At 44.2% G+C, this 27,346-nt stretch overlaps 2 protein-coding genes across 10 annotated transcripts; one reads left to right on the forward strand and one right to left on the reverse strand.

Moving 5' to 3' along the window:
- Positions 1 to 471: 471 nt before the first annotated feature.
- On the reverse strand, positions 472 to 6,137 carry slc25a35 (solute carrier family 25 member 35). 4 transcript variants are annotated; one of them, XM_041238222.1, is made up of 5 exons: positions 5,412 to 6,126; positions 3,648 to 3,700; positions 2,450 to 2,602; positions 1,385 to 1,519; positions 472 to 787 (listed from the first exon to the last, which is right to left on the reverse strand). In XM_041238222.1, exons 1-5 carry the CDS (start codon positions 5,788 to 5,790, stop codon positions 608 to 610), a joined length of 900 nt encoding a protein of 299 aa, XP_041094156.1. In that variant the 5' UTR covers positions 5,791 to 6,126; the 3' UTR covers positions 472 to 607. The 4 variants fall into 4 exon arrangements, with proteins under 4 accessions (XP_041094156.1, XP_041094154.1, XP_041094155.1 ...); XM_041238220.1 differs by lacking the exon at positions 3,648 to 3,700 and having other exon boundaries at positions 5,416 to 6,125; XM_041238221.1 differs by lacking the exons at positions 2,450 to 2,602; positions 3,648 to 3,700 and having other exon boundaries at positions 5,416 to 6,123.
- On the forward strand, positions 2,558 to 26,110 carry LOC121306490 (anoctamin-7-like). 6 transcript variants are annotated; one of them, XM_041238215.1, is made up of 23 exons: positions 2,558 to 2,638; positions 9,235 to 9,294; positions 10,629 to 10,786; positions 11,606 to 11,713; positions 12,326 to 12,462; positions 12,879 to 12,936; positions 14,129 to 14,239; positions 15,019 to 15,184; positions 15,898 to 15,988; positions 17,465 to 17,561; positions 17,943 to 18,086; positions 19,475 to 19,594; positions 19,966 to 20,064; positions 20,583 to 20,685; positions 21,091 to 21,202; positions 21,536 to 21,590; positions 22,125 to 22,222; positions 22,514 to 22,638; positions 23,218 to 23,423; positions 24,076 to 24,221; positions 24,826 to 24,916; positions 25,360 to 25,494; positions 25,856 to 26,110. In XM_041238215.1, exons 2-23 carry the CDS (start codon positions 9,249 to 9,251, stop codon positions 25,901 to 25,903), a joined length of 2,454 nt encoding a protein of 817 aa, XP_041094149.1. In that variant the 5' UTR covers positions 2,558 to 2,638; positions 9,235 to 9,248; the 3' UTR covers positions 25,904 to 26,110. The 6 variants fall into 6 exon arrangements, with proteins under 6 accessions (XP_041094149.1, XP_041094151.1, XP_041094147.1 ...); XM_041238213.1 differs by lacking the exon at positions 2,558 to 2,638 and adding an exon at positions 7,309 to 7,834; XM_041238212.1 differs by lacking the exon at positions 2,558 to 2,638 and adding an exon at positions 7,309 to 7,801.
- The last annotated feature ends 1,236 nt before the right edge of the window (positions 26,111 to 27,346 follow it).

Consider the following 27,346-nt stretch of genomic DNA (forward strand, 5'->3'; position numbering starts at 1 on the left):
TTTTTCATTTCCAAGCAGAAGCGACTCCTCTTTGGTGTAAATGCAGTCACGCTGCAGAACGACTGTGAGAAAGCGTGCCCCGCGTCAAACGCTGTATTCTTCGTTCTAGCTTCAGCAAAGACGGGTCGCTCTCTCGTCAACATGCCGCGATCTCGTTTGCACGCCCCGCTTGGCCGATTTTTCTAAAAGACCGTGAAATCAATTTCCCTATGAACTCGTTCCTCAGTGTGCGATTGCTGAAACACTGATGTATTGGGAAGAGGACTAAAGCCGTTCATCCGACTGCTCTGTGCTCCTAATCGCTGCCTAACCCTAACCCTTTTGCTAAATCTGTAATTTGTGTTATTTTACATTGTGGAATTAACTCAATTTAAGTACCAGAACTTCAGCGCTATGTGCAGCAGCAGCAGGGCTAGTGTGAGTTTGTAACCCTGCTCAAACTCCTGGCTCCTGATCATTTCAATATTAATAATAATAACAGACTTCATTGAGGGGAGCTCTGAACCCCAGGAGTGGGTGGTGCAGCAGCAGCAGCAGCAGCAGGGCTGGAGCCCCAAGCCCAGTTGAGGTGTTTCTGGCAGGGCAGTCCGGTTCTGTGGTTGCTCCACTAGCTGTGCAGCCGGTGTTGACAGTAGAACTTGCGCAGTTCGTTCCAGAACAGCAGAGACAGGATGGTGTGCGGGCCGAGGCGGAAGTACGACGCTCCGATCCCCTTGTACAATCCCAGCATGCTCTCCTTCCGAACCGTCTTCATGAAACAATCGACAAACCCGCGGTACAGGAGACCCTGAGAGAGAGAGAGAGAGAGAGAGAGAGAGAGAGAGAGAGAGAGAGAGAGAGAGGCTTAGGTTCCAAACTTTACATCTCTCTCAGCGTTTCTTTATCAGTCTCCAGCTCTCTCCAATTTTGCATCACCTAGAATTATAGGATCGAGATCTAGAATTAAAAAGGAACAGCTGTACGAACGTAATTCATATCTTTAATTTAACATCAAAGAAACTATAAAATTATACCTACAAAAAGTCCTTCACCGAGGCCATGTTGGCAGCACAGTAGTATTTCATGTTGGATTTAAAAATGTCAAATGTTTCAATTTCAAGTAGCAGTGGGGTGTAAATCAATATGTTAACTTAACATTATTCGGAAGGTTTCATTTGACTTTGTGAAGGAAAAATTTGTTAATTCTGCAGGGTGATTGCAGGACTTTTGGCCAGAGCTGTTGGAATCGAATTTCACTCTGGAGTTTAGGCAAGTAAGCTTGGTCTCTGAGTCTTCACGTAGCAAGGATGGAAGGGAGGCTCCCATTGCATAGCAGTTTGAAACCTGGTTTTGCTCAGACCCTGATGAGACACCCCTGAGCGTGTTGCCTGCACAAAGCTGTCACCTGTCCCCTGCTGTCCACGGGCTGGTTGTAGAGGCGTGTGCTGACCACGTCGAAGGGGGTCATGGCAACCACGACCACCACACTGCTCACCATCCCGGCCGTGAGAGCTACAAGCCAGCTTTCTGACGGGAAGATCTGGAAGAGAGAGGGGGAGTGTTGTGTGGCACACTGGAACGAAGATGTAATTAAACGAAGCAGCACAGTTAATCTCCTTCCAAAGGAATGCGCGGTATTGTTTTCACTATTTCCATGATATCTACCCAAAGCCGTTTAACTGGGAAAAAAAAAGGGCGTATCCCATAGCAACATGCACCACAGACAGAACACGGACACAAAACAAGAGACAGCTGCTTCTGCATCCAGCGCTGACTTGGATCGCATTATTGAGGAGTCTGGTGATCAAAGGAGTGATCAGGATTGGATTTATCAGTGTGCACGTCTATAAAGAGGTATGTGAAAAATACAGCGAACAAGGGGTGGGGCTTGGCTGGAGATACAGTGCTGAGTGTCCTTTTGCGATTCAAACCTGTTTTACTCTGGGGGGGGGGATTAACAGCGTGTGTGAGAATAAATTGGACCCGACAGTTTAGTTCGCTTCCTTCTGGTAAAGGACTGAACACACACTGCGTAGAACCGCACAATTTCTTCCAAATGTCTTTCAAAAGCTTTTTTTAAATTTCTTTATAGTGAAACAAAATGCAGCCTATCTGGATAAAAATTTAGGAGGTGGATTGACTGAGGTCTTTGAAACGTTAGAGAGGGCCGACAAACCCTGACCGAAAAACCAGGATCAGCCTCCAGAGGGCGCACCCTCCCATGACGCGCCTCTCGTTTCAAATGGCAGCATCGTTGCAGGTGGGAGCGTGATCTGGAGACACCGCGACCCTTAGAAGACAAAGCTCCGTCTCTCCCCTGGCGAACATGTCTGAGTTGGAAAAATTGTGTTATACAGACAATTTGGGATAGAACAACAACAGAGGCCAGATGTGTGTTTCTTGTAAACACTACAGGGTGTTCTAGAACACTGAAACGGACAACACACACACACAGACAAAGGGGAGTTACCTGGAGGTCACGGACAAACTCTTTGGCTGCGGTGAAGGAGTAAAGCTGGGTGGCCGACCCCACCGTGACCCGAGGCACGGCCGCGCTTGACCCCCTCCACAATCCCAGAATGCCATGCTGCTTCTTTATACGCACCAGCGCGTGCACCATTCCCTGAGCGAGACGCCAGTGCGCGAGAGAGAGAAAGAGGTGAGAAGCAGTGCTTATTAGATATTATTATAATATAGAAGCTCATTTTGTTAATTGACTTGATAGAATTTGACACTGAAGAGCCTTTTTTTTTGCGTTCCATTCAATCAGTCGCATGACAGCCCTGTCTAAATCTGCGTTCCCTCAGCGATGGAGAGGAGGTGGAGGAGGATGGGCTGAATTGAGTCGCACTGTCAAAAGTGGAATAGCTAACTCAGCCAGCCCCACCTACTCTATAAAATGAAAAAGTCGCATTGTTGTCACATGATCTGAATTGAATGAGGAAGCACAGTTTAAACAAGGTCAAAGCTGCTCAAACCAGAATGCCTGCCCTGTTCAGCAATGCTTTTGTCAAGAGACTCTAATTACTGTGCACTCATATAGTACTATGCAAAAACATGTGTGCTTACATAGCATCACAGTGTCATTATGCACAGTTAGTACTTAAGGCATACAGCCACAATATAGCAGTAACCCCCACTTTTCTGATACAATTGTGTGTTTGCATATATCATGCAGAAAGACTAATGAAAGGGGCTTTGTTACGAGGAGGTGCCCAATTCAATCCCAGCTCACTCACTGTGTGTGACCCTGAGCGAGTCACTGAACCTCCTTGTGCTCCGTCCTTCGGAGGAGACGCCAAACAAACGAGGTCCTATTGGAAGAGACTCTGCAGCAGCAGCAGTTGTTGATGATGCAGAGTTCACCCCCCCCCTAGTCTCTGGAAGTCACTTTGGATAAAAGCATCTGCTAAATGACATAATAATAACTATGCATAATAACATAGCAAATGCAGGCGTAGTTACGCTGCGTAAGAGAATAACGACTATGCAAATTCACAGTACTTGGAGACACTTGAAGGAAAGAGTTACCCGCAATGGGAGCGTGCAGAAAAGCAATCACAGTGACGTTACAATCTGCTCCATCGTTTAAAGGATTAGACTCTTCTGATTGGCTCCAGACACCAGGATTAGCCCCCCCCCCCCAAGGGTGAGGAGTGTAACCCTACCTGATGACAGTGCTGGTGTCCCACTGCTATAGAGGAAGTAGACTGACTCTGTACTCCCCCCAAGGGTTGAGGTCTGTGTAACCCTGTCCTGATGACAGGGTGTCGGTATCCCACAGCTATAGAGGACTGAGACGTACTCTGCATGTGGTCTTCACCCCCCCTTACACATAAAATGTATATTTTTTTTTATATATATATATATATATATATATATATATATATATATATATGTATATGTGTGTGTATATACACACATGTGTGTCCATAGGTTTAGAGCAGAATACAGGTCTCTCTTCATCTGGGACCATGTGAGAAAGATATCAATATTTCTTGGGTACCTCCCTGAAATGATTTTGTTAGCTGGGTGTACTTTTTAACTCCTGACCGTAATCCAAAACCCTCGTGTGACTAACAGTGTTGGATCTTTCCCAGTAAACTCTCTGAACTGCTAGAAAGCCTGTTTTTCTGTGTGCCAATCTGTGGCTTCAATGCAAACATACCCTGTCGACCTCTGGTGCTTTATTTACTCAGAGATGCCAGGAGAAACGGACCTGATCATTGCAATATTAATAATAAAACAGACTTCATTGAGGGGAGCTCTGAACCCCAGGCCTGGGTGCAGCAGCAGCAGCAGGGCTAGTGTGAGTTTGTAACCCTGCTCAAACTCCTGGCTCCTGATCATTGCAATATTAATAATAAACTTCATTGAGGGGAGCTCTGAACCCCAGGACTGGGTGCAGCAGCAGCAGGGCTAGTGTGAGTTTGTAACCCTGCTCAAACTCCTGGCTCCTGATCATTGCAATAATAATAATAATAATAATAATAATAATAATAATAATAATAATAATAATCAGACTTCAGAATACTAATAGAATTGTTTTGCTAATTACCACTAAAAAACACACACCTGCCTGGGGGCGGGATTTACTTTCTTTGAAGATCGTTTCCATCAATCAGACCTATACAGCTTGCTGATTTGCCGCACTTGTCTGATTGAGGCTAGACTGTGCGAAGCACAAGCAGGTGTTAACAGAAATTTAACCCGAAGGGAAGGGAGTGAGATTATTTGTGGGCGAGTGCAGAATTATGTACAACCGCAGAATTGCACAATATTAAACATGTATATAACATTTCAAGCTATATGATTTTAATCAATGTTACGAAAGCTCTCCGGATAGAATTTGCCACCAGATTCAAGCAATTGAACATATTTTTTGAAGCCGTTGACGTAATTCACAATACTAATGACAATGTAGTGGTCCACTATGAAAGAGGATTATTATTATTATTATTATTATTATTATTATTATTATTAATAAACAACTTTACAACTTACAACACGCACTTTTACATGCGGATTTAACATCATCACACAGGGGTCGGTTTTAAACGGCCCGTTTTGCATTCATGCAGTGATGATATAAATAATTAATATGTGTGTTTTTCTTATGATCAGCTTAAGCGATTCGCATATGTAACACCGCACAGATAAATACAGTGATTCAAAATAAACAAATAAATAAATCGGCAGCGGACCAGAAAACCGTGTAAATAACCGGCTTCTCCGGTTTAGTTTTGGCAACGCAGGTAAACTTGAAACTGTATTTAAAAGCCGTCTGCGGCTCTCATTATGAATTTAAAATACTGCACTCCTAACCTTATCGCGAAAGTATAAAAGCCTGCCCGGTTTCCTCTTGTCAGTCGCGTAAACACGGTCGTTCTTTAATATTTATTGCATTTTTAATAATTCATATTTCGTTCTACATACCAAATAGACTGGGCTCCCCATAACAGCGCCTATGACCCCGGCTATAGCCCCGGCGGCGATGCTTTTGCCGGGGATGACTCTGCCGTCCTCGGAGTGGATGTAGCCGGCTGACTCGATGATCGCGAAGGACCCGAGCCGGAACCCGTTCATGCAAAACTGGTACAGCAGCCCGGGCACCAAGCCCTTCTGCAGCCCGGCCAAGCCGTCCACTCTCCCGATGGTGTAGAAAGCGTGGAAGACGTTGCGGTAATGCACCTGATAGGAGCCGGGCGCTTTCAGCTCGCCTTGCAGCTGCATCCGCGTTTTGACCACCTCCAGGGGGTTAGTGAAGAGACACGCACCGCAAGCGGCTGCTCCGCTTAGCACGAAATCCATTACCTTTTAATGTAGATACAATAAATAAATAAATGCATGAATACATCAAACCCCTCGAGTGGATATGTTACAATGATTTGCAGTGTTAGATGCTGTCTGCCTGACCCTCTCAGTTCTGGTATAATAGGTATTGTCTCTCCAGTAAACCCGACCTGCTGTGTCAAAATCGGAGGCGGAGTCTTGGTTTGTTTTAACATCCAATCAGATGTCGACCTCGCACAGCAGTTTGGCCTATCACGCTGCGGTACTGGGTGCAACCCCCAAACAATGTAGTGGTACCACCATTGCTGGGAGGAAGCAAGTTATACATTGTCGCAAGTGCACACAAAACCAAGTTAATGAAAGAGGATATGAAAAACTACACTCATCGGACTCCTAACGCCGATGTCGACCCTCCACACACACAGCATGTTAATATATAAAAACTATGCGGTACTCGGAACCCTTTTTTGTCGTAGTGTGAGTTGCTAACGTGATATTATATATACCTTTTGACACAAAACCTTTTGTGTCATTGTTGAGTGTTTATTATCATGAAACAACTATTGACTGGGACTTACCCTTTTTTGTGTCGGGTGTGAGTGTGTATATAGACCGTTTTGATCACTACCCAGGACTGTTGTCGCTGAGAGAGTTTGCTGGGGTATGAAAAACTATTGACTGGGAACTATTGACTCACCCTTAATAATAAAGCATAGGGAAGCATTGTAAAGCACAGAGAGGTCTGGTAAAGCACAGGGAAGCATTGTAAAGCACAGAGAGGTCTGGTAAAGCACAGGGAAGCATTGTAAAGCACAGAGAGGTCTGGTAAAGCACAGGGAAGCATTGTAAAGCACAGAGAGGTCTGGTAAAGCATAGGGAAGCATTGTAAAGCACAGAGAGGTCTGGTAAAGCATAGGGAAGCATTGTAAAGCACAGAGAGGTCTGGTAAAGCACAGGGAAGCATTGTAAAGCACAGAGAGGTCTGGTAAAGCACAGGGAAGCATTGTAAAGCACAGAGAGGTCTGGTAAAGCATAGGGAAGCATTGTAAAGCACAGAGAGGTCTGGTAAAGCATAGGGAAGCATTGTAAAGCACAGAGAGGTCTGGTAAAGCACAGGGAAGCATTGTAAAGCACAGAGAGGTCTGGTAAAGCACAGGGAAGCATTGTAAAGCACAGAGAGGTCTGGTAAAGCACAGGGAAGCATTGTAAAGCACAGAGAGGTCTGGTAAAGCATAGGGAAGCATTGTAAAGCACATAGAGGTCTGGTAAAGCACAGGGAAGCATTGTAAAGCACAGAGAGGTCTGGTAAAGCTCAGGGAAGCATTGTAAAGCACAGAGAGGTCTGGTAAAGCATAGGGAAGCATTGTAAAGCACAGAGAGGTCTGGTAAAGCATAGGGAAGCATTGTAAAGCACAGAGAGGTCTGGTAAAGCATAGGGAAGCATTGTAAAGCACAGAGAGGTCTGGTAAAGCACAGGGAAGCATTGCAAAGCACAGAGAGGTCTGGTAAAGCACTGAGAGGTGTGGTAAAGCACAGAGAGGTGTGGTAAAGCACAGAGAGGTGTGGTAAAGCACACAGAGGTGTGGTAAAGCCTATTTTAAATCACGACAAACCAGGGTAATCTCTGGTAAGGGAATAGCAGTATTGCATAGTGCGTTGTATTTGTTGTCTGTCACCCTTGTCCTTTGAGCAGAAAACGGCAGCGCTGGTTGGAGCTGGTGTGGAGGCCTAAAGCGAGTCAACATTGAAAATAACAAGGTTAACCTGAAAGATAACAGGATCATGGCACAACGTGTTATTTACATTTACCTCAGCTAACAATAACGTTCCCTCATAAAGCAGATCACGGCAAATGTGCACGATTAATTCGATTACTTAAACCAGCCCGGGTTCTGTTGTTTATTACAATGTTATTAATTTCGATTTGTGTAAGAATACATTTTACTGCATGTCAGTGATTAATTATTCAATGAGAATGACAAGCAAAGAAATCGACGGAGGAGCGTCACCTGTCAAGCACGATGTCATGGTAACCGGGGAGTTCTCTGTTTATAATCAAAATGTACAAACAAAAACGTATTTCTATATTTGTTACGGTAGTTTTACACTGTTAAGTGTTAGATAAACTGCCATATCCTGTAATAAGCTAATTTACAGAATCTAAAACCTTCAATTTTTTTTTGTAACTTTTTTTTTTTTTTTAATCGTTCTGTTTTATGATGAATTGCGTTTTATTTATGATCTGTGTCATTAACTCTTTTTTATAATCCTTCCTTGAATGTATAGGTCTGTATGTAGTAAAACGTATATATATATAATATATATCTAGATATATATCTATATAATATATATGTAGAAAAGTGCTTGGTTTTTTTTTTTTTTTTTTTTTAAAAAAAAAAAAAAACAAAACAAAAAAAAAAAAACCCCTTAAAATTATTGGTGAGACTCAGTTTGACCCCCTTGGTTTTCTGTCCAGTCCTTTTTGACAGGCTAGTATAAGCGCGATTTAAATCAAGCCGCAGTGTCTCCGTGTTCCCTCGAGTTTGGGGGAGTGAGGTGGAAACGCAGACTCCTGTTGTTAGTTTTTCCTTTGCCTATGTATTTATCTGTGGTCTTTACTTATATGAAGATGGCTAATCTATCTTAAAGGTCTCCATGGCAGGCTAGACTTTCCTAATATCAAGACACAATGGTTAATCTCGACTACTGGTTTCCCAATCCTGGTCCTGGGGGACCCCTCCCCCGCTCCCCCCAATCCCACTGCGCTCTCAATTACTGAACCAAACCCTTCGTTGAACTGATAATTAGCTTAATTAGACGCCTGTCATTGTTTTCAGCTCTTAAACGGCTGCACAGTTCAAATTTAAACATCTTAGAGGTAATGGAAAACCAGCATCACACAGGGGGTCCCCAGGACAACCCAGGACGGGCTCTGGCGACTCCTGCACTAGAGTATGTATGTGTATATATATATCAAACTTTATTTACTTCTATCGACCCATGGTTTTACTAGAAGACTGCTGTGTACCAAAATGATCAATAAGAATAATGAAAAAAAGAAAAGGATATTTTAGTTACTTAAAAAGGTAGAATAATTGATTACAAATCAATTATCAGAATACAAAAAAAAACAGTATTTTAAAAAGAAGTAGTCTTTTAAACAAAATTCCACAATGCTGATGATATTAATGATCTCAGAATAGAATGTGTGTGTGCGCTAAATGACTAATAATAATAAATAATAATAATAATAATAATAATAATAATAATAATAAAACCTGAAGCTACCTTTTGCAAAGGAAAATGTTTAAGCCCATTGGTAAATGCCACGCAAACGTTGCCCATGTTCATGCTATATTTATTTCAGTGGCACCCTCGTGCCAGCTGGATGGAGTTCAGCAGGATGTAATCAGATCTGTACGGTAATTGAAAGTCAGTGTTTGTGCTGCTTTGTGGTTTCAGTGACCCCTTGAGACATGCCTGCAAAGTGGAACGACCGCATAAGCGCGGGGGCTGCTATCGGTAAGGAATTATCAGATTATCATTCCATTTCATAACGCATTCAATTCCAGGTAAAACATATATGTGCAGCTGCATGGCTAGAGAATGAACTGATTCTGCTCCATGCAGTCGAATGAAACCCGTCGAATCATGTTAGCATTTTGAATCACACGCCGCTTTGCAGTTTCCCAGATACTGAACGAAAAACTGGAAAAATGTGACATTTCGAAATCTAACATGAAATACTACTGTGCTGCTATTACAGCTTCCGGTAGATTTCGGCAATATCATTTTGTAGTTTCTTTGATTAAGTGATGTTAAATTAAATATCTAAATGGTGCTCATGCAGTTTTTTTAAATGATGTCTCCATCCTATAATTCTAGCTGATGCAAAACGTTTGGCCAGAGCTGTAGTTGTTTGGAGACTTCTGTGTGTAATGCATGCAACTCTTGAGATAATAATAACTATAATTACCACCATAATTAGGACTATACAAGGTCTTACTGTTTTTTTAAATAGATTTTATTTATACAGAAAGTAATTTATTAGTCATGTTTTTATTAAAGTTATTAAAGCAATTTTTACAGTATATACACAGCTGTGCAAAAGTCTTAGACACATTCAGCATATATATATATATATATTAAATATATATATATATAGATATATATATATCGATATATAGCTATAGCTAAGGAGCATTAACAGTTTACTCAAATCCTCGATTATAACAACTCACAACAACATGAGCAGCTAATATGAAGTGTTGTAGTAGCTAATCCTTCACATTTACCAAGTGCTTCTCAACAGGGAGGTTGTGAGAAGCTAGCCCCAGTCTATAGGTAACAAGTGCAGGTGTGTCTTTTTAAACTTCTAGTAAAACCAGGAAGGGATCAAACTGCTATGCAACGGGAGTCTAATTTCCATCACATTCAGTAAACACTGATAACAGAGTAATCGTTTTTTCAGTACAGTTTATAATCAAGACTCAAACAGATTGTTGATAATGTCCCTTATGTTTGATTTTCCTAGGATTACTCATTCCAAATTGGTGGTTGATGCAATTCAGGGCAGCGCTGTAAAATAATCTAAAAATTCCAGCCGCTGCTTATCAAGATGTAGGCTGATCAAATCGACGCTCGGCTTCTTATAGGATTTCGGTTTTGAAGCTGTGTTCATATTTTATCACCCCCATTGCATAGCAGTTTGATCCATTCCTGGCTTTACCAGGAGTTTAATAAGACACACCTTGGCTTGTTAGCTAGACACACCGGGGGCTGATCAAGCTGGCAGTAAAACCTGGACTGGATCACACTGCTGTGCAACAGGAGTCTTATTCCCATCCCTGTTTTAGATTTTGTGCTGGTATGGGAGGAGAGCTTGGAGGAACAAGAGCCCAAGGACAGTCTGATCCCCAGAGAAGAGCAAACAAATAAGAAGGCGCTGTGCAAGGAGAAGTGGAGAAAGACGTTCCTGTGTAATCTCTGCAGGGCTGGCTTGAGGACGGAGGAGGTGAACAGGACTTTACACAACTTCACAGGGCTGCTGCGGACAAAAAAGCCTTCCCTGCATCTCGGCTGTGGTGCGCCCCCGCTCACTGTAATGGATCTCAGTGCTGTAGCTTTGAACGAAGGCTTTAGCAAACATGTGTTCTCATTTTAAAACATACTATCTGACACCAGGCTATGCTAGGTGAAAGAATGCGCTGCTTGCAAGCCCTGCCTTGAGTTAGTCTTGAGATAGTCTTGTACTTCATTGGAGGGTGAAATTGTCCCTGCCCCCCTTCATTGGCTTCATTAACCAACCAGCTGCTTCCCCTGTTGGTTGTTTGGTCGGTACCATGCTGTGACATTTTCCCAGGGTTACTCAATGCATTTACATGAGCTTACCCTGGTTTGCCATGTTTTAATATAATGTACCTCTCTATGCTTCAAAATGCATACCTATGCTTTACCACACCTCTCTATGCTTTACAATGCTTCCCTGTCCTTTACCAGACCTCTCTGTGCTTTACAATGCTTCCCTATGCTTTACCAGACCTCTCTGTGCTTTGCAATGCTTCACTATGCTTTACCAGACCTCTCTGTGCTTTACAATGCTTCCCTGTGCTTTACCACACCTCTCTATGCTTTACTACACCTCTCTGTGCTTTACAATGCTTCCCTATGCTTTACCAGTCCTCTCTGTGCTTTATTACACTTTTACTATGGGATACTTTTACAAGTCTTTTAAAACCTTGGCTAGCACGCCTTTAAAACTCAGCCAGCTACCGGAGAGCGTTCATTGCAATTTTGAATTGTGTTTGTTTATTTTTCTCTTTTCCTTTTGCAGGAAGTCACTACGAGTGCTAAGGAGAAGATCCATTACTTTAAAATCAACGCCCCCTTCGAGGTCCTGGGTTTCTACGCTGAAGAGCTCAGAATGCTGTGCCCTCTTAAGGCAAGTCAGTCTATTTATTAGTTGAAAACTTTGTTCATTTGAGCTGCAGCTGGTTTGCAAAGGTGTCCCTGGAGAGGGGGAGGGTCAGGAGCAGGTTCCAGTTAGACACAAGCATGCAGCGTGCTACAGGGCAGCGCAGGGTTACAAATCAAGCTTCATATTGAAATACAGTGTAATTTACTGTCAGTGCAAATAATAACACTGCTAGAATACAATATGAACTGGGATGCAGCAAGTTTGGATCACAGCGAGTTATATCTACAGTGAGAGATTAGCAGTGCAAGGATAGCGCATCAGCTGAGGATCCAGTGGTGTGGTGCTGAGGTCAGGCGAGTCCAAAGTGCAGTCTAAACAGGGTGGTCTTGAGGAGGCGGTGGGAGGCAGTGAGAGACAGAGCAGCCCTGAAACTTGTACAAAGTGCAATGCTGTTCCAGTGTTCCAGAAATCTACAGATCCTGATAGTGTGGTCTTTCAACTCTGCTGGGCAGGAGATGAATGCACTTCGCCAGATTCAAGACTGCTGTTACATTTTTACAGGGTTTTCTACGACAAAAGCCGGCGATTCTTGACTCGAGTGGCTCCTTTGTGTTCTCCTCTTGTCCTTGACCCCAGGTCTGTCCTCGCGTCTACGAGCCCACCACTCTGAAACTGCTGAGGAAGCTCAGGCTCCCGAACCCCTTCTACGAGAACGTGCCCAACCATCCCCCAAACTTCTACATGTGCCCCTTCAGTCGGGCCAAGTTCAAGAGGTAGGGGGTGCCTAATCCTCGCAGCTGAGAATAACTTTAAATCATTCATTGCTATATTGTATGACAGGCGGTGTGGTCCAGTGGTTTAAGTCCAGGGGGCTTGTAACCAGAAGGTCACGGGTTCAAATCCCACCTCTGTCACTGACTGACTGGCTGTGTGTGACCCTGAGTGAGTCGCTTCACCTCCTTGTGCTCTGTGAATGAGATTTCTAAATCAACGTCCTATTGGAGGTGTCTCTGCATATAATGCGCAGTTCACAGCCTGCCTGTGTAAAGCGGTTTGTAATGGCGGTCCGCTGTGAAAGGCGCTATATGAAAATAAAGATATTAATATTACTCTCCGGCTGTACCAATGCTACAGAGCCAACAGGCTTTGCTTGTAACGTACCGTCTCTTTGCCTCCCTTTCTCGAGCAGGTTTCACGGCAGTAAAAATCCTGAGACTTTCTTCAGCACCACACAGAGGCAGAGAATCGTGAGTCAGCTATAGAGCTATAGCACCTGTTCAGCCAGTGCCTTCAGCACACTTGTGACGACACTGCTGTGGCCAAAAGTTTTCAAAATGTAACATGAAATATTACTGTACTGCTATTCTGGCTTCCGGTAGACTTTTTAGAGATCGTTTTGTAGTTTCTTTGATTTACATGATGTTAAATAAAAGATCAAAATTATGTTTTCGTTTTTTTCATTTATTTTTGTCACAAGCTGAAAATTCTACCCTTATGAAAGTTTACCATGGTGAAGTTATCATAGTGTTTTCGCATGGTTTACTTTTCCCATGGTGTCCATATACCATATCCATATATACCAGATATACCATATTAGATGTTTCTAAGAAATGTTTGCTATAGTTCACCGTGATCCAGTACAGTAAAGCACAGTGAAAGCCTATTAAAACAATTGGACAGCAGGGGAAAAGTGAAGTAAAACCAGGCGAAGTGTGAAGACTGTGTTTGAAGCTGTGGATACATAGAAATCTGCAGGCAAATGTTAATAATCTCGACAGATCTTAATTCCACCGACTGGCAACCTGGGTTTTGACAAAAGACACAGGTTGGTTTACTGACTCTTCGTCCCCAAATTTGGCTCAAGCATGTGAAAACGTTGATTCATGCTGTTCCACAGATAGACTTACGCCAATTAAAAATTTGTTTTAGCGAAATATGAGATTGTCTGAAACCTCTATTCAAAGGGATTTATGTTAACAAAATCATTTCATGAATCTTTTTTGCCCATCTATATCTAAGTAGGTCTCTGGTGTCGTTTTTTAAAGAAACACACGTCCTAGCAAACCGGTATTGTCATTTTAAAAAATCTGTTTGCTCTTTCTGGGTCAGCCAAGCAGTGTCTTCAGAGTCACGTTACTGGCTGAAAGCTTGTCAATCAATAGGGGAAGCAGCTGATTGGCAAATTTCACCTTAACCGAGATTTCTTTAACCTAGGGAGCTACCAGATGTTTTGCTAAAACTTTCAAAACTTCACATTTGAGACCAATATGATGAACGACAGCGCATACCAGAGAAAATGCACAGAACTGTTTTGATAGTTGCAACTGATTGAAAATAAAGCCCACGTTATTATTATTATTATTATTATTATTATTATTATAATAATAAATACGATAATATATATAATAATTTTTCATATTCTGTATTCATTTATTTCAGGTGTACGAGGTGTTATGCAGAACTCCCTATGGGAAAGGGAGGAGTGACCAGATTGGAATAAACAAATTGCTGGACAGATTGGTGTTCTCAGCTGCCTATCCCCTTCACGATGTGAGCTGCCTGCCAGATTTAACTGGCAGGACATCTGTATATCTATATCTCAATATATAAAGAAGAAAGTCTGTCTGTTCCTTTATGCACCCGGACCCAGCAGGAGCCAGCGCAGCCAAACTCTGCATGGCCTCCTCTGTCATCCAGGGGAAGGTCGAGGGCTGTGATCCAAAATGTTGACCTGATAGATATATATGGATATTAGTGAACCAATGGTACAGCACTATACCAATCAAGGAAATGACATAAATGATGTACAGTTTGTAGTATTAGAACAGCTAAAATTAGACAATGTGATATATAGAAGAATAAAAGAAAGTAAATGGATAAATAGACTGATGCCAGCGGGACTCAACAGAAAATAATTAATTGACTCCAATAAGCGTATAACATTTAAATAAATAACCAAATTTCATTCAAAAGTTGTGCATGCTGATGCGCTGGGGAGGCCAAATCAAGGCTGATCCTCAGAGCCAACATTGCATGATAATATAAATACAAGTTTATATAAAACAATGTGAATTAGAATTAATACAAATTTAAAGACAGAAGTAAAAATGATGCCCCAATATATAGAACCCTATTCCATCATGTAGGAATAAATCATGGATTTGAATATAATCAATAACAAGTCACTGTCATGCCGTCAAACACCTATAAATACCTCCAATGTTTTGATTCAAACACAGCCTTGAGAAAGACAACAGTGCCGTGCAAAATGAGGAGGTCTCAGTATGTGGGGTCGAGTTCACGCTGCCTCTCTCGTCTGTTCCACACAGCATCCCGACGTGCTGCCAGACCTCACTGTCCCACCAGAGGAGCTGAACAGCAGGCAGATCCTGGGTCGCTACTGGGCAAACTGGTGGAGGTGGTACAAGTACCAGCCCGTGGAGCACATCCGACACTACTTCGGAGAGAGGGTGACTTTCTACTTTGTGTGGCTAGGTATAATTATTATTAGTAATGATGAATTTTTAATGAGTCATTTAGCAGATGATTTTATCCAAAACAGCTTCCAGAGACTAGGGGGGTGAACTCTGCATCATCAACAACAACTGCTGCTGCTGCAGAGTCTCTTCCAATAGGACCTCGTTTGTTTGGCGTCTCATCCGAAGGACGGAGCACAAGGAGGTTCAGTGACTCGCTCAGGGTCCCACACACAGGGAGTCAGCGGCTGAGTTGGGATTTGAACCTCCTGGTATCAAACCCCTAACCACTGGACCACACAGCCTCATACTAAAGCGTTTCATTATTCCTTCTTTACCCATTCAGAAAATACAAATAACAATCAGACAATTACATGAGGTTCAGTTACATGAGATTACAAGAGTATTTATGTGATCTGGCATCAGAAATTGTTTTTTTGTGAATCCTGCTGTTCAGTGTAAACATAAACTCGCTAGAGGCTGGTCTGTTTCAAAGCAGTCAGAAAGACAGGGTTAGTGTTCGAGCAATCGTCGTTTATCACAGTGTAATCAAGAAATCCATTAATTTAATTGTGAAGTTCCGCAATTTACTCAGAGAAGGATTAATTAATTAATTAGATATTAGCACACCCACGACCGTTACACACACACACTCATTAAGCGGAATCCTGTTTTTCTGGTCATGCTGGTCTGGGATTGCTTGCAGGGATTGACCTGTGTTTTGTCCTCAAGGTTTTTACACCTCCTGGCTGGTACCTGCTTCCCTGGCGGGGGTCCTGGTCTTCGTTTACGGAGCACTTACCCTCTCCAGTGACGTCCCAGTGTGAGTATCACAGCTTTCTGCTCACTTACCCACTGTGACAGCCAGAACGACACACTGCACAGGACGAGAAGCAGGAAAAAAGACCCTGATAGTGCATTGATAGAGCTAATATAGGATTCAATACACACATGAGGGTAGACAGGTTCATTTCAACCAATAGTGTGTGAGAGGTATAGTCCTTTTCAGTTTTTTCTTTTAAACTGTATCTAAAACTCATGATTCTGTGTGACACACACATCCACAATGTCTAGAATTCACATCCTAGCCTTGTATTTAGTGTATTTGCCTGTATTTAATGTATCTGCATTGTTTTTACTGTTTGTATTGACTGTACTATGCCCTGTATTTCACTGTATTTAATGTATCTGCATTGTGTTATATGCTGTTTGTATTGAATGCGCTATGCCCTGTATTTCACTGTATTTAATGTATCTGCATTGTGTTATATACTGTTTGTATTGACTGTGCTCTGCCCTGTATTTCACTGTATTTAATGTATCTGCATTGTGTGTTTTTGCTGTTTGTATTGACTGTGCTATGCCCTGTATTTCACTGTATTTAATGTATCTGCATTGTGTTATATACTGTTTGTATTGACTGTGCTCTGCCCTGTATTTCACTGTATTTAATGTATCTGCATTGTGTTATATGCTGTTTGTATTGAGTGTGCTCTGACATAAAGTGTATTTAAAAATTACATAGACGTAACACAATATTACTGTTTGTATTGACTGTGCTATGCCTTGTATTTCACTGTATTAATGTATTATGCATTGCTCCTCACTATCTTGTAAGGCGTTTTGTGATGGTGGTCCACTATGAAAGGCGCTATATATAAAATAAAGACTGATTGATTGATTGATTGGTTGACCTGTGGTAGTTAGAAATTCTAAAAGAAACGCCATAAATTCACAAACGTTTTGACTAGAAGTCTTCTTCAAGGTCCTGAAGGTCTTCTAGTCGAAATTGTTTGGCCTTGGAATTGCGAAGTTTCTTAATAGTTGGACTGTCCCTTCCTTCTCTCCATGCGCCAATCAGTAAGGGACCCCTCCCAGTTTTGTACCTTTGTGCTACGTGAGTGAACTGGAATGACACCAGCCCCCTCACCCCTGCTAAAGTAATAGTTTGAAGCAAATCTTCAGTATGGCTCTGATCCAAGCCACAAGCATCACATTTCCACTGCCAGTACGAGACAGTCAGTGGTGCTTCTTCCTCGTTGGTTTCATTCTGCTGAGCTGTTGGCTTCTTCTTACCGCTACACAACAGATGCTTGTGCAAACAGGCCATATATGGGCTTCCTGCCTGATGCTAGCCCCTTTCGCAAATAACACCACGCAGAGACCTTCAGACCAGAATGCCTTGCAACAGAGTGATGCCAAGGCTGTAGTTTCCTTAATGCAGATCTGTTTGTGTGGGTGTACTCGGTGGGTACCCGTACAGCAGAAATGAGCCTCCCCCTCTCCTCTTTCCTTGCAGGGCTGAGCTGTGTGAGAGCGGGGACACCTTTAAGATGTGCCCCCTTTGTGACAGCTGCAAGATCTGGAACCTGTCCATCGCTTGTAACCTGACTAAGGTGCGTTTGCCGTATCACCCTGCCTTCTGGCACGACTTGTTATCCAGCCCAAACGCTGAGGGATCAGTCGGTCAGTCATGTGTGCGTGGTTTCTGTGTGTTTGAAGAAAGGGGTTTGCTGCCAGGAGGTTCAAATCCCGGCTCAGCCGCTGACTCCCTGTGTGCGGGACCCTGAGCGAGTCACTGAACCTCCTTGTGCTCCGTCCTTGAGACGCAAAACAAACGAGGTCCTATTGGAAGAGACTCTGCAGCAGCAGCAGCTGTTGATGATGCAGAGTTCACCCCCTAGTCTCTGTAAGTCACTTCGGATAATAATAATAATAATAATAATAAATAATAATAATAATAATAATAATAATAATAATTTTTCGTGTTCCTGCAGCTGAGCTACCTGTCTGACCACCCAGGCACTGTGCTGTACAGCGTCTTCATCTCCTTCTGGGCAGTGCTGTTCCTGGAGGCCTGGAAGAGGAAGAGCAGGTCCTTGTGTTATCACTGGGACAGCACCAGCATGGGCTACGAGGAGGTAGGGCTGCCCCGCCAGCCGCTTCACCAGAGCATAGGGCTGGATTTAGAAATACTGAAACAAGGTAGATCCGATGGCCAGTGTTTAGAATGGAAGTCTTTTTCAATGTCTTCAATAGAAATATCAAAGAAACTTAATGCATTGCAAACATTTTTTTTTTTTTTTTTTTTTTTATATCTTCAGTAGAAATACTAAAAGAAACGTAATAAAATTCAATGATAAATGTTTTGACTGGAAGAAAAAACTTCCCCTTATGAAAGTTCCCCACAGTAAAAGTATAAAGCACAGTGAAAAGCACAGAGAGTGTAAAGCATAGGGAAGCATTGTAAAGCACAGAGAGGTCTGGTAAAGCATAGGGAAGCATTGTAAAGCACAGAGAGGTGTGGTAAAGCATAGGGAAGCATTGTAAAGCACAGAGAGGTCTGGTAAAGCATAGAGAAGCATTGTAAAGCACAGAGAGGTCTGGTAAAGCACAGAGAAGCATTGTAAAGCACAGAGAGGTTGGTAAAGCATAGGGAAGCATTTGCACAAAGCACAGAGGGAAGGTGTAAAGCACAGAGAGGTCTGGTAAAGCATAGGGAAGCATTGTAAAGCACAGAAGGCATTAAAGCACAGGGAAGCATTGTAAAGCACAGAGAGGTGTGGTAAAGCATAGGGAAGCATTGTAAAGCACAGAGAGGTCTGGTAAAGCATAGGGAAGCATTGTAAAGCACAGAGAGGTCTGGTAAAGCATAGGGAAGCATTGTAAAGCACAGAGAGGTCTGGTAAAGCACAGAGAAGCATTGTAAAGCACAGAGAGGTCTGGTAAAGCACAGAGAAGCATTGTAAAGCACAGAGAGGTCTGGTAAAGCATAGAGAAGCATTGTAAAGCACAGAGAGGTCTGGTAAAGCATATGGAAGCATTATAAAGCACAGAGAGGTGTGGTAAAGCACAGAGAAGCATTGTAAAGCACAGAGAGGTCTGGTAACGTATAGGGAAGCATTTTAAATCACAGAGAGGTGTGGTAAAGCACAGAGAAGCATTGTAAAGCACAGAGAGATCTGGTAAAGCATAGGGAAGCATTGTAAAGCACATGGAGGTGTGGTCCAGCACATTGCAAACATTACAAAATGACCACAAAATGTTTTAGTGAAGTTCTCAATATCTCCAGATGAGGTAAACTATAGTAAAGTGCAAACATCCCGTGGAAAACGTTTGCCCTTGAATTTTATTAAAGTTTCTTTTAGTATTAAATCCAGCACTGTTATTTATTGTTTTCAAAGCGCCAGTATGGCAGGGAAGACGCTATACATCACTGTTTTGTTCTCGTTCACATGCGTACGTTTCTCATTGCCCGCTGTCAGTATTGCCCTGATAGAATGACACCCCCACCCCCTTCACCCTGCAGGAGCCTGTGCTCCCCGAATATGCAGCAAAGGCGCCCCGGACCGGCTGGCATGAACCCTACCTCCCACTCAAGACTCGATTCCCGCGAATCTTCACAGTCTATTCCGTCATCGCAATGATGGTGAGGACACAGCCCGTATTAGTTAATTAAGAGATAGGCTTGCTGGTCCAGCGGTTAGAGAAAGGGGCTTGATACCAGGAGGTTCAAATCCTGGCTCAGCCACTGACTCCCTGTGTGCGGGACCCTGAGCGAGTCACTGAACCTCCTTGTGCTCCGTTCTTCGGATGAGACACAAAACAAACGAGGTCCTATTGGAAGAGACTCTGCAGCAGCAGCTGTACTTTATGAAAGAAAATTTTGTAAATTCTGTAGTGTGATGCAAAACCTTTGTCCATAGCAGTATATAGCAAAGTGGCTGTGCACAGCAGATAAGGTTTATGGGATAAGCTTGCAAGCTCACCCTGCTCTCTCCTCTCCTCTCCTCTCTTTAGCTGACTGTGGTCCTCATCTATCTCGTAGCCATCATCATATATCGCAGCGTTGTCACCATCGTTCTGTTCCGGTCTGAAATCACAGTGCTGAAAACACAGGTGAGACCCCAGTCCTGCAGGACCAGCAATCACTGCCTTTACAGGCAGAAGGAATCGATCCCACTGTAAAACACAGAGAGGTGTAGTAAAGCATGGGGAAGCATTGTAAAGCACAGAGAGGTCTAGTAAAGCATAGGGAAGCATTGTAAAACACAGAGAGGTATGGTAAAGCACAGAGAGGTCTGGTAAAGCATAGGGAAGCATTGTAAAGCCCAGAGAGGTGTGGTAAAGCATAGGGAAGCATTGTAAAGCACAGAGAGGTCTGGTAAAGCATAGGGAAGCATTGTAAAGCACAGAGAGGTGTGGTAAAGCATAGGGAAGCATTGTAAAGCACAGAGAGGTACGGTAAAGCATAGGGAAGCATTGTAGAGCCCAGAGAGGTACGATAAAGCAATGCTAATAAAATAAAAAAAAGATAAATGCATAGTCTACCCATGGGAAAACTGCAAAACTTCTGTGTGGATTCAATTTGCATGGTACACTTTTCTAAAGGGCCCGTGTCCTTCTGTTTGAATCAGGCCACTATGATCGCTGGAACGAGCGGAGCTATGGTGCAACTCATCCTTATTGTTATCATGGAGCGGGTCTACACAGAGCTGGCAATGCAGCTCACACACTGGGGTAAGAGCACAGTACTGATCCTCATTGGTATGAACAGCGATTTACAGAGACTAGGGGGGTGAACTCTGCATCATCAACAACTGCTGCTGCTGCAGAGTCTCTTCCAATAGGACCTCGCTTGTTTGGCGTCTCATCCGAAGGACGGAGCACAAGGAGGTTCAGTGACTCGCTCAGGGTCCCACACACAGGGAGTCAGTGGCAGAGCCAGGATTTGAACCCAGAACCTCCTGGTAATCTCCCCCCCCCCCCCCCCCCCCCTTTCTTTAACCACCTGACCACCAAGCCTCCCAACACATTGAGAAAGACTCCCAGCTGAAGCGTTTGTCGTTGAATGCATCCAGTTTCTTTTCAGTGTTTCTAAGCCCAGCCCTGTTGCCTGTCTGATACCCGTGTTTCTCCCTGTAGAGACGCCCCGCACCCAGTCCCAGTATGAAGACTCCTTCTCTTTCAAAGTCTTCGTGTTTCAGGTGGTCAACCTCTACTCGTCCTCTGTCTACGTGGCTTTCTTCAAAGGCAGGTCAGTCGTGCTGGAAAATGCCTTCCTCACTACTGCCTTTGCACAGTGATATTGCAGTTCCCTGTGCTTTATACTATTCAATTACCCAGCTTCACCACGGTTAGAGAAAAGACCATTTGGGAAGAGTATAGTTAGCATACTTTGGTACCATTCTACCAGTCTCATCCCATTGTAGCTGCCCTATAATTGTGCTACCATTGCCCCTTGCTGTAATACACAACCATTGCAGTGCCACTGTCTGTCTGCATTGCATCCGAAGATGCTTTGCCTTTGCTTTCACTTGGTAAGCTGACAGTTCTTGTAGAGTAAAGCTGTTTTTTGTTATGTCTGCAGGTTCATAGGCTACCCTGGGCATTACGGACACCTCATGCAGGTCCGAAACGAAGAGGTGAGGAACAGGGAAACCCCAAAACGTTTTAATTTGGTTTGTGAAGAATATTGTTGAGAGAAATCTTATTTGGTTGGACCTTAAGGACAGGAGTTTGCAGGCCCTTTCACCTCAGCAGTGCCTGTCAGTCAATAGAGGGAAGCAGCTGATTGGTTAATGACAGGAAAAGAGGCATTGGTAAAGCACAGAGAGGTCTGGTAAAGCATAGGGAAGCATTGTAAAGCACAGAGAGGTCTGGTAAAGCACGGGGAAGCATTGTAAAGCACAGAGAGGTCTAGTAAAGCATAGGGAAGCATTGTAAAGCACAGAGAGGGGTGGTAAAGCATAGGGAAGCATTGTAAAGCACAGAGAGGGGTGGTAAAGCATAGGGAAGCATTGTAAAGCACAGAGAGGGGTGGTAAAGCATAGGGAAGCATTGTAAAGCACAGAGAGGGGTGGTAAAGCATATTAAAAAACAAAAATGAGTGTGTCGATTTACTGTGGAGAGTTTTTCTAAGGGAAGCGCTCCCTGATCCCCGCTCTCTCTCTTTGCAGTGCGGCCCAGGAGGGTGTCTGGTGGAACTGACCCAGCAGCTGATAGTCATCATGATCGGGAGACAGATTCTGAGTAACATCACTGAGCTGGCTGTCCCGTGAGTAACATCACTGAGCTGGCTGTCCCGTGAGTAACATCACTGAGCTGGCTGTCCCGTGAGTAACATCACTGAGCTGGCTGTCTGGTGACAGACAATTACAACACTATGACTATATTGAAGCCTGTATTGAAAGGCTGTATTGAAGCCTGTATTGAAAGGCTGTATTAAAGCCTGTATTGAAAGGCTGTATTAAAGCCTGTATTGAAAGGCTGTATTGAAGCCTGTATTGAAGCACGCAGCGCCCTGCTCTGAAGCTGCTCCTGTGTCATCCCTCTCGCTGTGAAGCAGGAAGCTCCATTCCTACCTGCTGAGACGGAGGACCGGGCTGACTGACCACAGTCGGGAGCAGCCCTGGGAGCAGGACTTCAAGAGGGACCGGTTCGATGGGCTGCTGCCAGAGTACCTGGAGATGGGTGAGGAGGAGAGACACAGACAAGCCTGTCTGAAACAGCAATCAGGAACACAGCACAGCCTGAGGCTTTAGCCACTGCTGGTCCAGTGGCCAAAGAAAGGGGCTTTGTTATCAGGAGGTTCAAATCCTAGCTCAGCCACACAGTGAGTGTGACCCTGAGCAAGTCACTGAACCTCCTTGTGCTGCGTCTTTGGGGTGAGACGTTGTTGTAAGTGACTCTGCAGCTGATGCATAGGTCACACACCCTGGTCTCCTATCTTGTAAAGCGCTTTGTGATTGTCCACTATGAAAGGCGCTATATAAAGATTATTATTACTAATCCGTCCATCACGTAGGCAGTAGCCTCCTCTGCGGTCCCTTTTTGTTCGCTCCAGATCACCTTCGTTGAGACGTCGTCGTCGTCAACAACTACGTACGTCTCAATTGGGGGGATCAGAGAGCGACTTCTTCGTAACTACATAATAATAATAATAATATAATAATAATAATAATAATAATAATAATAATAATAATAATAATATATTATTAATTCGAACGCTAGGACAGCTTGCGATCCCTGAACAGTGTGTCTCTCTGGCAGTGCTGCAGTTCGGCTTCATCACGATCTTTGTGGCAGCCTTCCCTCTCGCCCCTCTCTTCGCTCTGATCAATAACTGGATGGAGATCCGGCTGGACGCGCGCAAGCTGCTGCTGGAAGTGCGGAGGCCCGTCGCGGAGAAGGCTCACAACATCGGAGTGTGGTTCAGCATCCTGGAGGTGCTGACCAAGCTGTCCGTCATCAGCAACGTGAGCCACGCAAGCCGGGGCAGAAACACACACCCTTAACCCTGCAGAGATCAGCACACCCGCTCAGCAACACACACCCTTAACCCTGCAGAGATCAGCACACCTGCTCAGAGACACACACCCTTAACCCTGCAGAGATCAGCACACCCGCTCAGAGACACACACCCTTAACCCTGCAGAGATCAGCACACCCGCTCAGAGACACACACCCTTAACCCTGCAGAGATCAGCACACCCGCTCAGACACACACACCCTTAACCCTGCAGAGAATATTGCAAAGGGGAAAGAATAGGGACCACATCTTGTCTTAAGCTTCACATTTTACACTTGTGGGGGGTGTTTCCTGCAGCGTGATTACGGTAAACTGAACTGCTTTTTAAAAATACGACATCCGGGGTCCCTGACTGACTCACTGGGTAAAGACATGACCGCGTAGTTTGCAGGGCGAGTCCTACAGTAGTCAGAGGAGCATGGGGGATACTGGAGGGAGCATCGCATTGGCTCTGGCGCGCCCACGGGGGTCAGGGAGGCAAAACCTCCTGATCGCGCTGCAGTGAACCCGACCGGCCAGGCATCCAGTGAGCTCAGAGCGGACACCTGCAGGGCCGGCCCTTGTCCTCCTGACGCCTGGCTTGTCTTCTGCATCAGCAGGCAGTCCTGATAACATTCAGCTCTGAGTTCCTCCCACGCATGCTCTACAAGATTAACCACGATGGGGACCTGAGAGGCTACGTCAACTTCTCTCTGGCATACGCTCCCCTGGAGTACACGGACACCCACAACAGCACCGCGTGCAGGTGAGCAAGGGGACCCCAGGGGTACAGCACTGCGGCACAACAGGAAAACGCTGCAGTTAACTCTGTCCGCTAGCTGACTGCATTGTAAAGCACAGAGAGGTCTGGTAAAGCATAGAAAAGCATTGTAAAGCACAGAGAGGGGTGGTAAAGCATAGGGAAGCATTGTAAAACACAGAGAGGTGTGGTAAAGCATAGGGAAGCATTGTAAAGCACAGAGAGGTCTGGTAAAGCATAGGGAAGCATTGTAAAGCACAGAGAGGTATGGGGACGCATGGCCAATGGTCATCACTAAGAATTTTAGGATTGAGACATAATTTTAAAAAATCTGTATCGTTAACATCATTTAGATCTTTTATTTAACATCATATAACCCAAGAAACTGTAAAACGATCTCTCAAAAGTCTACAGAAGCCATAGCAGTAGTTCAGCAGTACTTCATGTTAGATTTTTCAATTGTTGTCAGTTTTTAGTTCAGTATGTGGCAAACCACAAAGCAGTGTGTAATTCAATATGTTGTTGAAACATTCTTCCACAGCTTTCATTCAGTTTTATGGTTTTAAATCAGATGCAGAACTTTTGTCCAGAGCTGTGTGTTTCGTTTCAGGTACCGGGCGTTCCTCAGCGCCTCTGGGGAGAGTACGCTGTTCTCATGGAGGCTCCAGGCCATGCGTCTGGGTTTCATGGTCATATTTGAGGTGAGCTTTGAAAGGGGTTGGGTCATATTTGGATGAGGAAACCACAAGCTGGTCCTAAAGTCCTAAAGCTGGGGGAACACAAAGCAGCTTTGTGGCGTGAAACCTGGTTCCAGGAGACCTGAGGTTTGCTGAATCAAACCCCGGAGTCTCCCCTGGTGTGCCGCGCAGCGTCCTGAAACCTCGTCTCCTGAAACCAAGTTTCATGCCGCAAAGGGGCTCCGTGTTCCCTCAGCTTAACAGGGAGGTGTTACTGAGTGTGCTGTTTTAAAACTGTTCAGTTTCGACATTCATTTTTAAATAATTTCTCCCCTGCCTGAAAACCCTCTTCAAACTCTGGAGTTATTTAATAAAACAGAATGTTTTAAAGAAACTCAAATTCTGATTATGATCTTCCATCGAAATCTGATCAACCCTGTCTGACCCCTCTCCCTCTCCCCTCTCAGCATGTGGTCCTGACAGTTCACTGTCTGCTTGACTGGCTGGTGCCGGATGTCCCGCTGTCTGTAGAGATGCGCTTGAAGCAGGAGCAGCACATCAGCAGGAGCCTGCAGGGGGAGGAGCCTCTACTGCCCACACAGGTGAGGGGCCCTGGCTACCCACACAGGGGAGGGGGAGGAGCCCTGGCTACCCACACAGGTGAGGGGGAGGAGCCCTGGCTACCCACACTGACGAGGGGAAGGAGGGAGTGGGAGAGCAGGGAGGGAGTGGGGGAGGGAGAGGGGAAACAGAGTAGAAGAGGGAGAAAGGAGGAGTGGGGGAGAGGAGGGAGGGAAAAGAAGAGGGAGAAAGGAGGAGTGGGGGAGAGGAGGGAGGGAAAAGAAGAGGTGAGGGACTGACACAGGTGGGGAAGATAAGGCAGAGAGGGTCCTGACGCAGACAGGAGGCAAATCTAAAACCCTGAATCCACCTAACCAAGCCCTTGTCTTGATCTCCTCTCAGAGACAGGATGAGAGGAGTGTCTCGTCCAGCTCTGAGACGGAAGTGTAGGGCTGGCCTGTCTGCCGCTCCCCTTGCAGCCTGCATGAAAGAAGCTCCCTGCCTCAGAGCTTGTGCTATGATCAAGTCACACCGCGGGGCAGCTCTGCGGGGACTGACGCCCTTTACCCTGCAGAGTGCCTTCTCTGTGACAGTCGGCAATGGAAAATAAACTGTCACACCTTGTCTGCTGGAATGGGAGCCGAAGCCCTTCGCTGCCAGACCTATTTGTACTTTTAATTTATAAAAGATATATCAATGTTTGTCGTTCGTTCGTTTCTTATTATATATATATATATATATATATATATATATAGATAGGAGAGAGAGAGAGAGAGAGAGAGAGAGAGAGAGAGAGAGAGAGAGAGAATGGTCTCACTCAGCATTTACTAGTGCACAGACAGACAGAAAATAAAAGGTTGCAAGACAAACAAAAACACAGGACACGACACATTCACCAAATTAAAGAGACAAACAAAAACGGACTATACAGACAAAACATGGTGAGCTTCTATTTTACCTACTATTATTATTATTATTATTATTATTATTATTATTATTATTATTATTACCCCTCCACACCCGTTCTCCACTCACCGAACACACAACCCCGAGTGAGTGAAAACATGCAGCTTTTATGCAGCTGTACCGAGACTCGATTGCTAATCAATCATTCAATTGGAGTCTCGGTACAACTGCATGTGAATTAATAAAGTGCAATTCCCTGTGCTCACATATTATTACATTTTACTTGCTCGTGAAGTGCTGTGCAATCCTCGTGTCTAAATACAAATATACATTTTGAACACTCGTGTTACACAGACCCATTTATATCCCGTGTACCAATGACTATACACCAACATTAACACAAAATACACACAGGGGCGGGCACTTTGCCACTATTAGATAGATATAATTACTAAAGTGAGATATACAGTGGTTATCCTAAAACTCAAATGCTCCCTGGCAAATTCACTAGAGAGAGGCTCCCAACTCCGGTCCTGGGGACCCCCTGCTGTGGCTGCTGGTTTTCATTCCAACCGAGCTCTCAATTACTGAACTAGACCCTTCATTGAACTGATCGTTTGCTTTAATTAGACCTTGTTTTCAGCTCTTAAACAGCTTCAGATTTCAAGTCGTCTGTAACATTTTCTGAGTAACTTTAAGCTCTGCAACTGTTTTAATCGCTGAAAACAATGACAGAGGTCTAATTAAGCTAATTATGAGTTCATTTCAGGGTCTAGTTCAGTAATTGAGAGCTCGGTTGGAATGAAAACCAGCAGACACAGGGGGTCCCCAGGACCAGGGTTAGGGTTAGGGTTAGGGTTAGGGTTAGGGTTATACATACATACACACACACACACACACCCACACACAGACATATACATACACACACACACACACCCAGACAGACACACACACACGCACACCCAGACAGACATATACATACACACA

This window comes from Polyodon spathula, chromosome 48 (assembly GCF_017654505.1).
Source record: "Polyodon spathula isolate WHYD16114869_AA chromosome 48, ASM1765450v1, whole genome shotgun sequence".
Classification (NCBI taxonomy): domain Eukaryota; kingdom Metazoa; phylum Chordata; class Actinopteri; order Acipenseriformes; family Polyodontidae; genus Polyodon; species Polyodon spathula.

Bases quoted from the DNA above. Each gene is read 5' to 3' on its own strand.
- slc25a35 (XM_041238219.1), bottom strand. From the start codon at position 5,790: ATGGATTTCGTGCTAAGCGGAGCAGCCGCTTGCGGTGCGTGTCTCTTC. The intron at 2,603-5,415 runs GTATGTAGAACG...CGTCTCGCTCAG, and splicing joins TGGGGAGCCCAGTCTATTTG to GGAATGGTGCACGCGCTGGT.
- LOC121306490 (XM_041238215.1), top strand. From the start codon at position 9,249: ATGCCTGCAAAGTGGAACGACCGCATAAGCGCGGGGGCTGCTATCG. The intron at 12,463-12,878 runs GTAGGGGGTGCC...TTTCTCGAGCAG, and splicing joins AGTCGGGCCAAGTTCAAGAG to GTTTCACGGCAGTAAAAATC. The intron at 22,639-23,217 runs GTGAGGAGGAGA...TCTCTCTGGCAG, and splicing joins GCCAGAGTACCTGGAGATGG to TGCTGCAGTTCGGCTTCATC.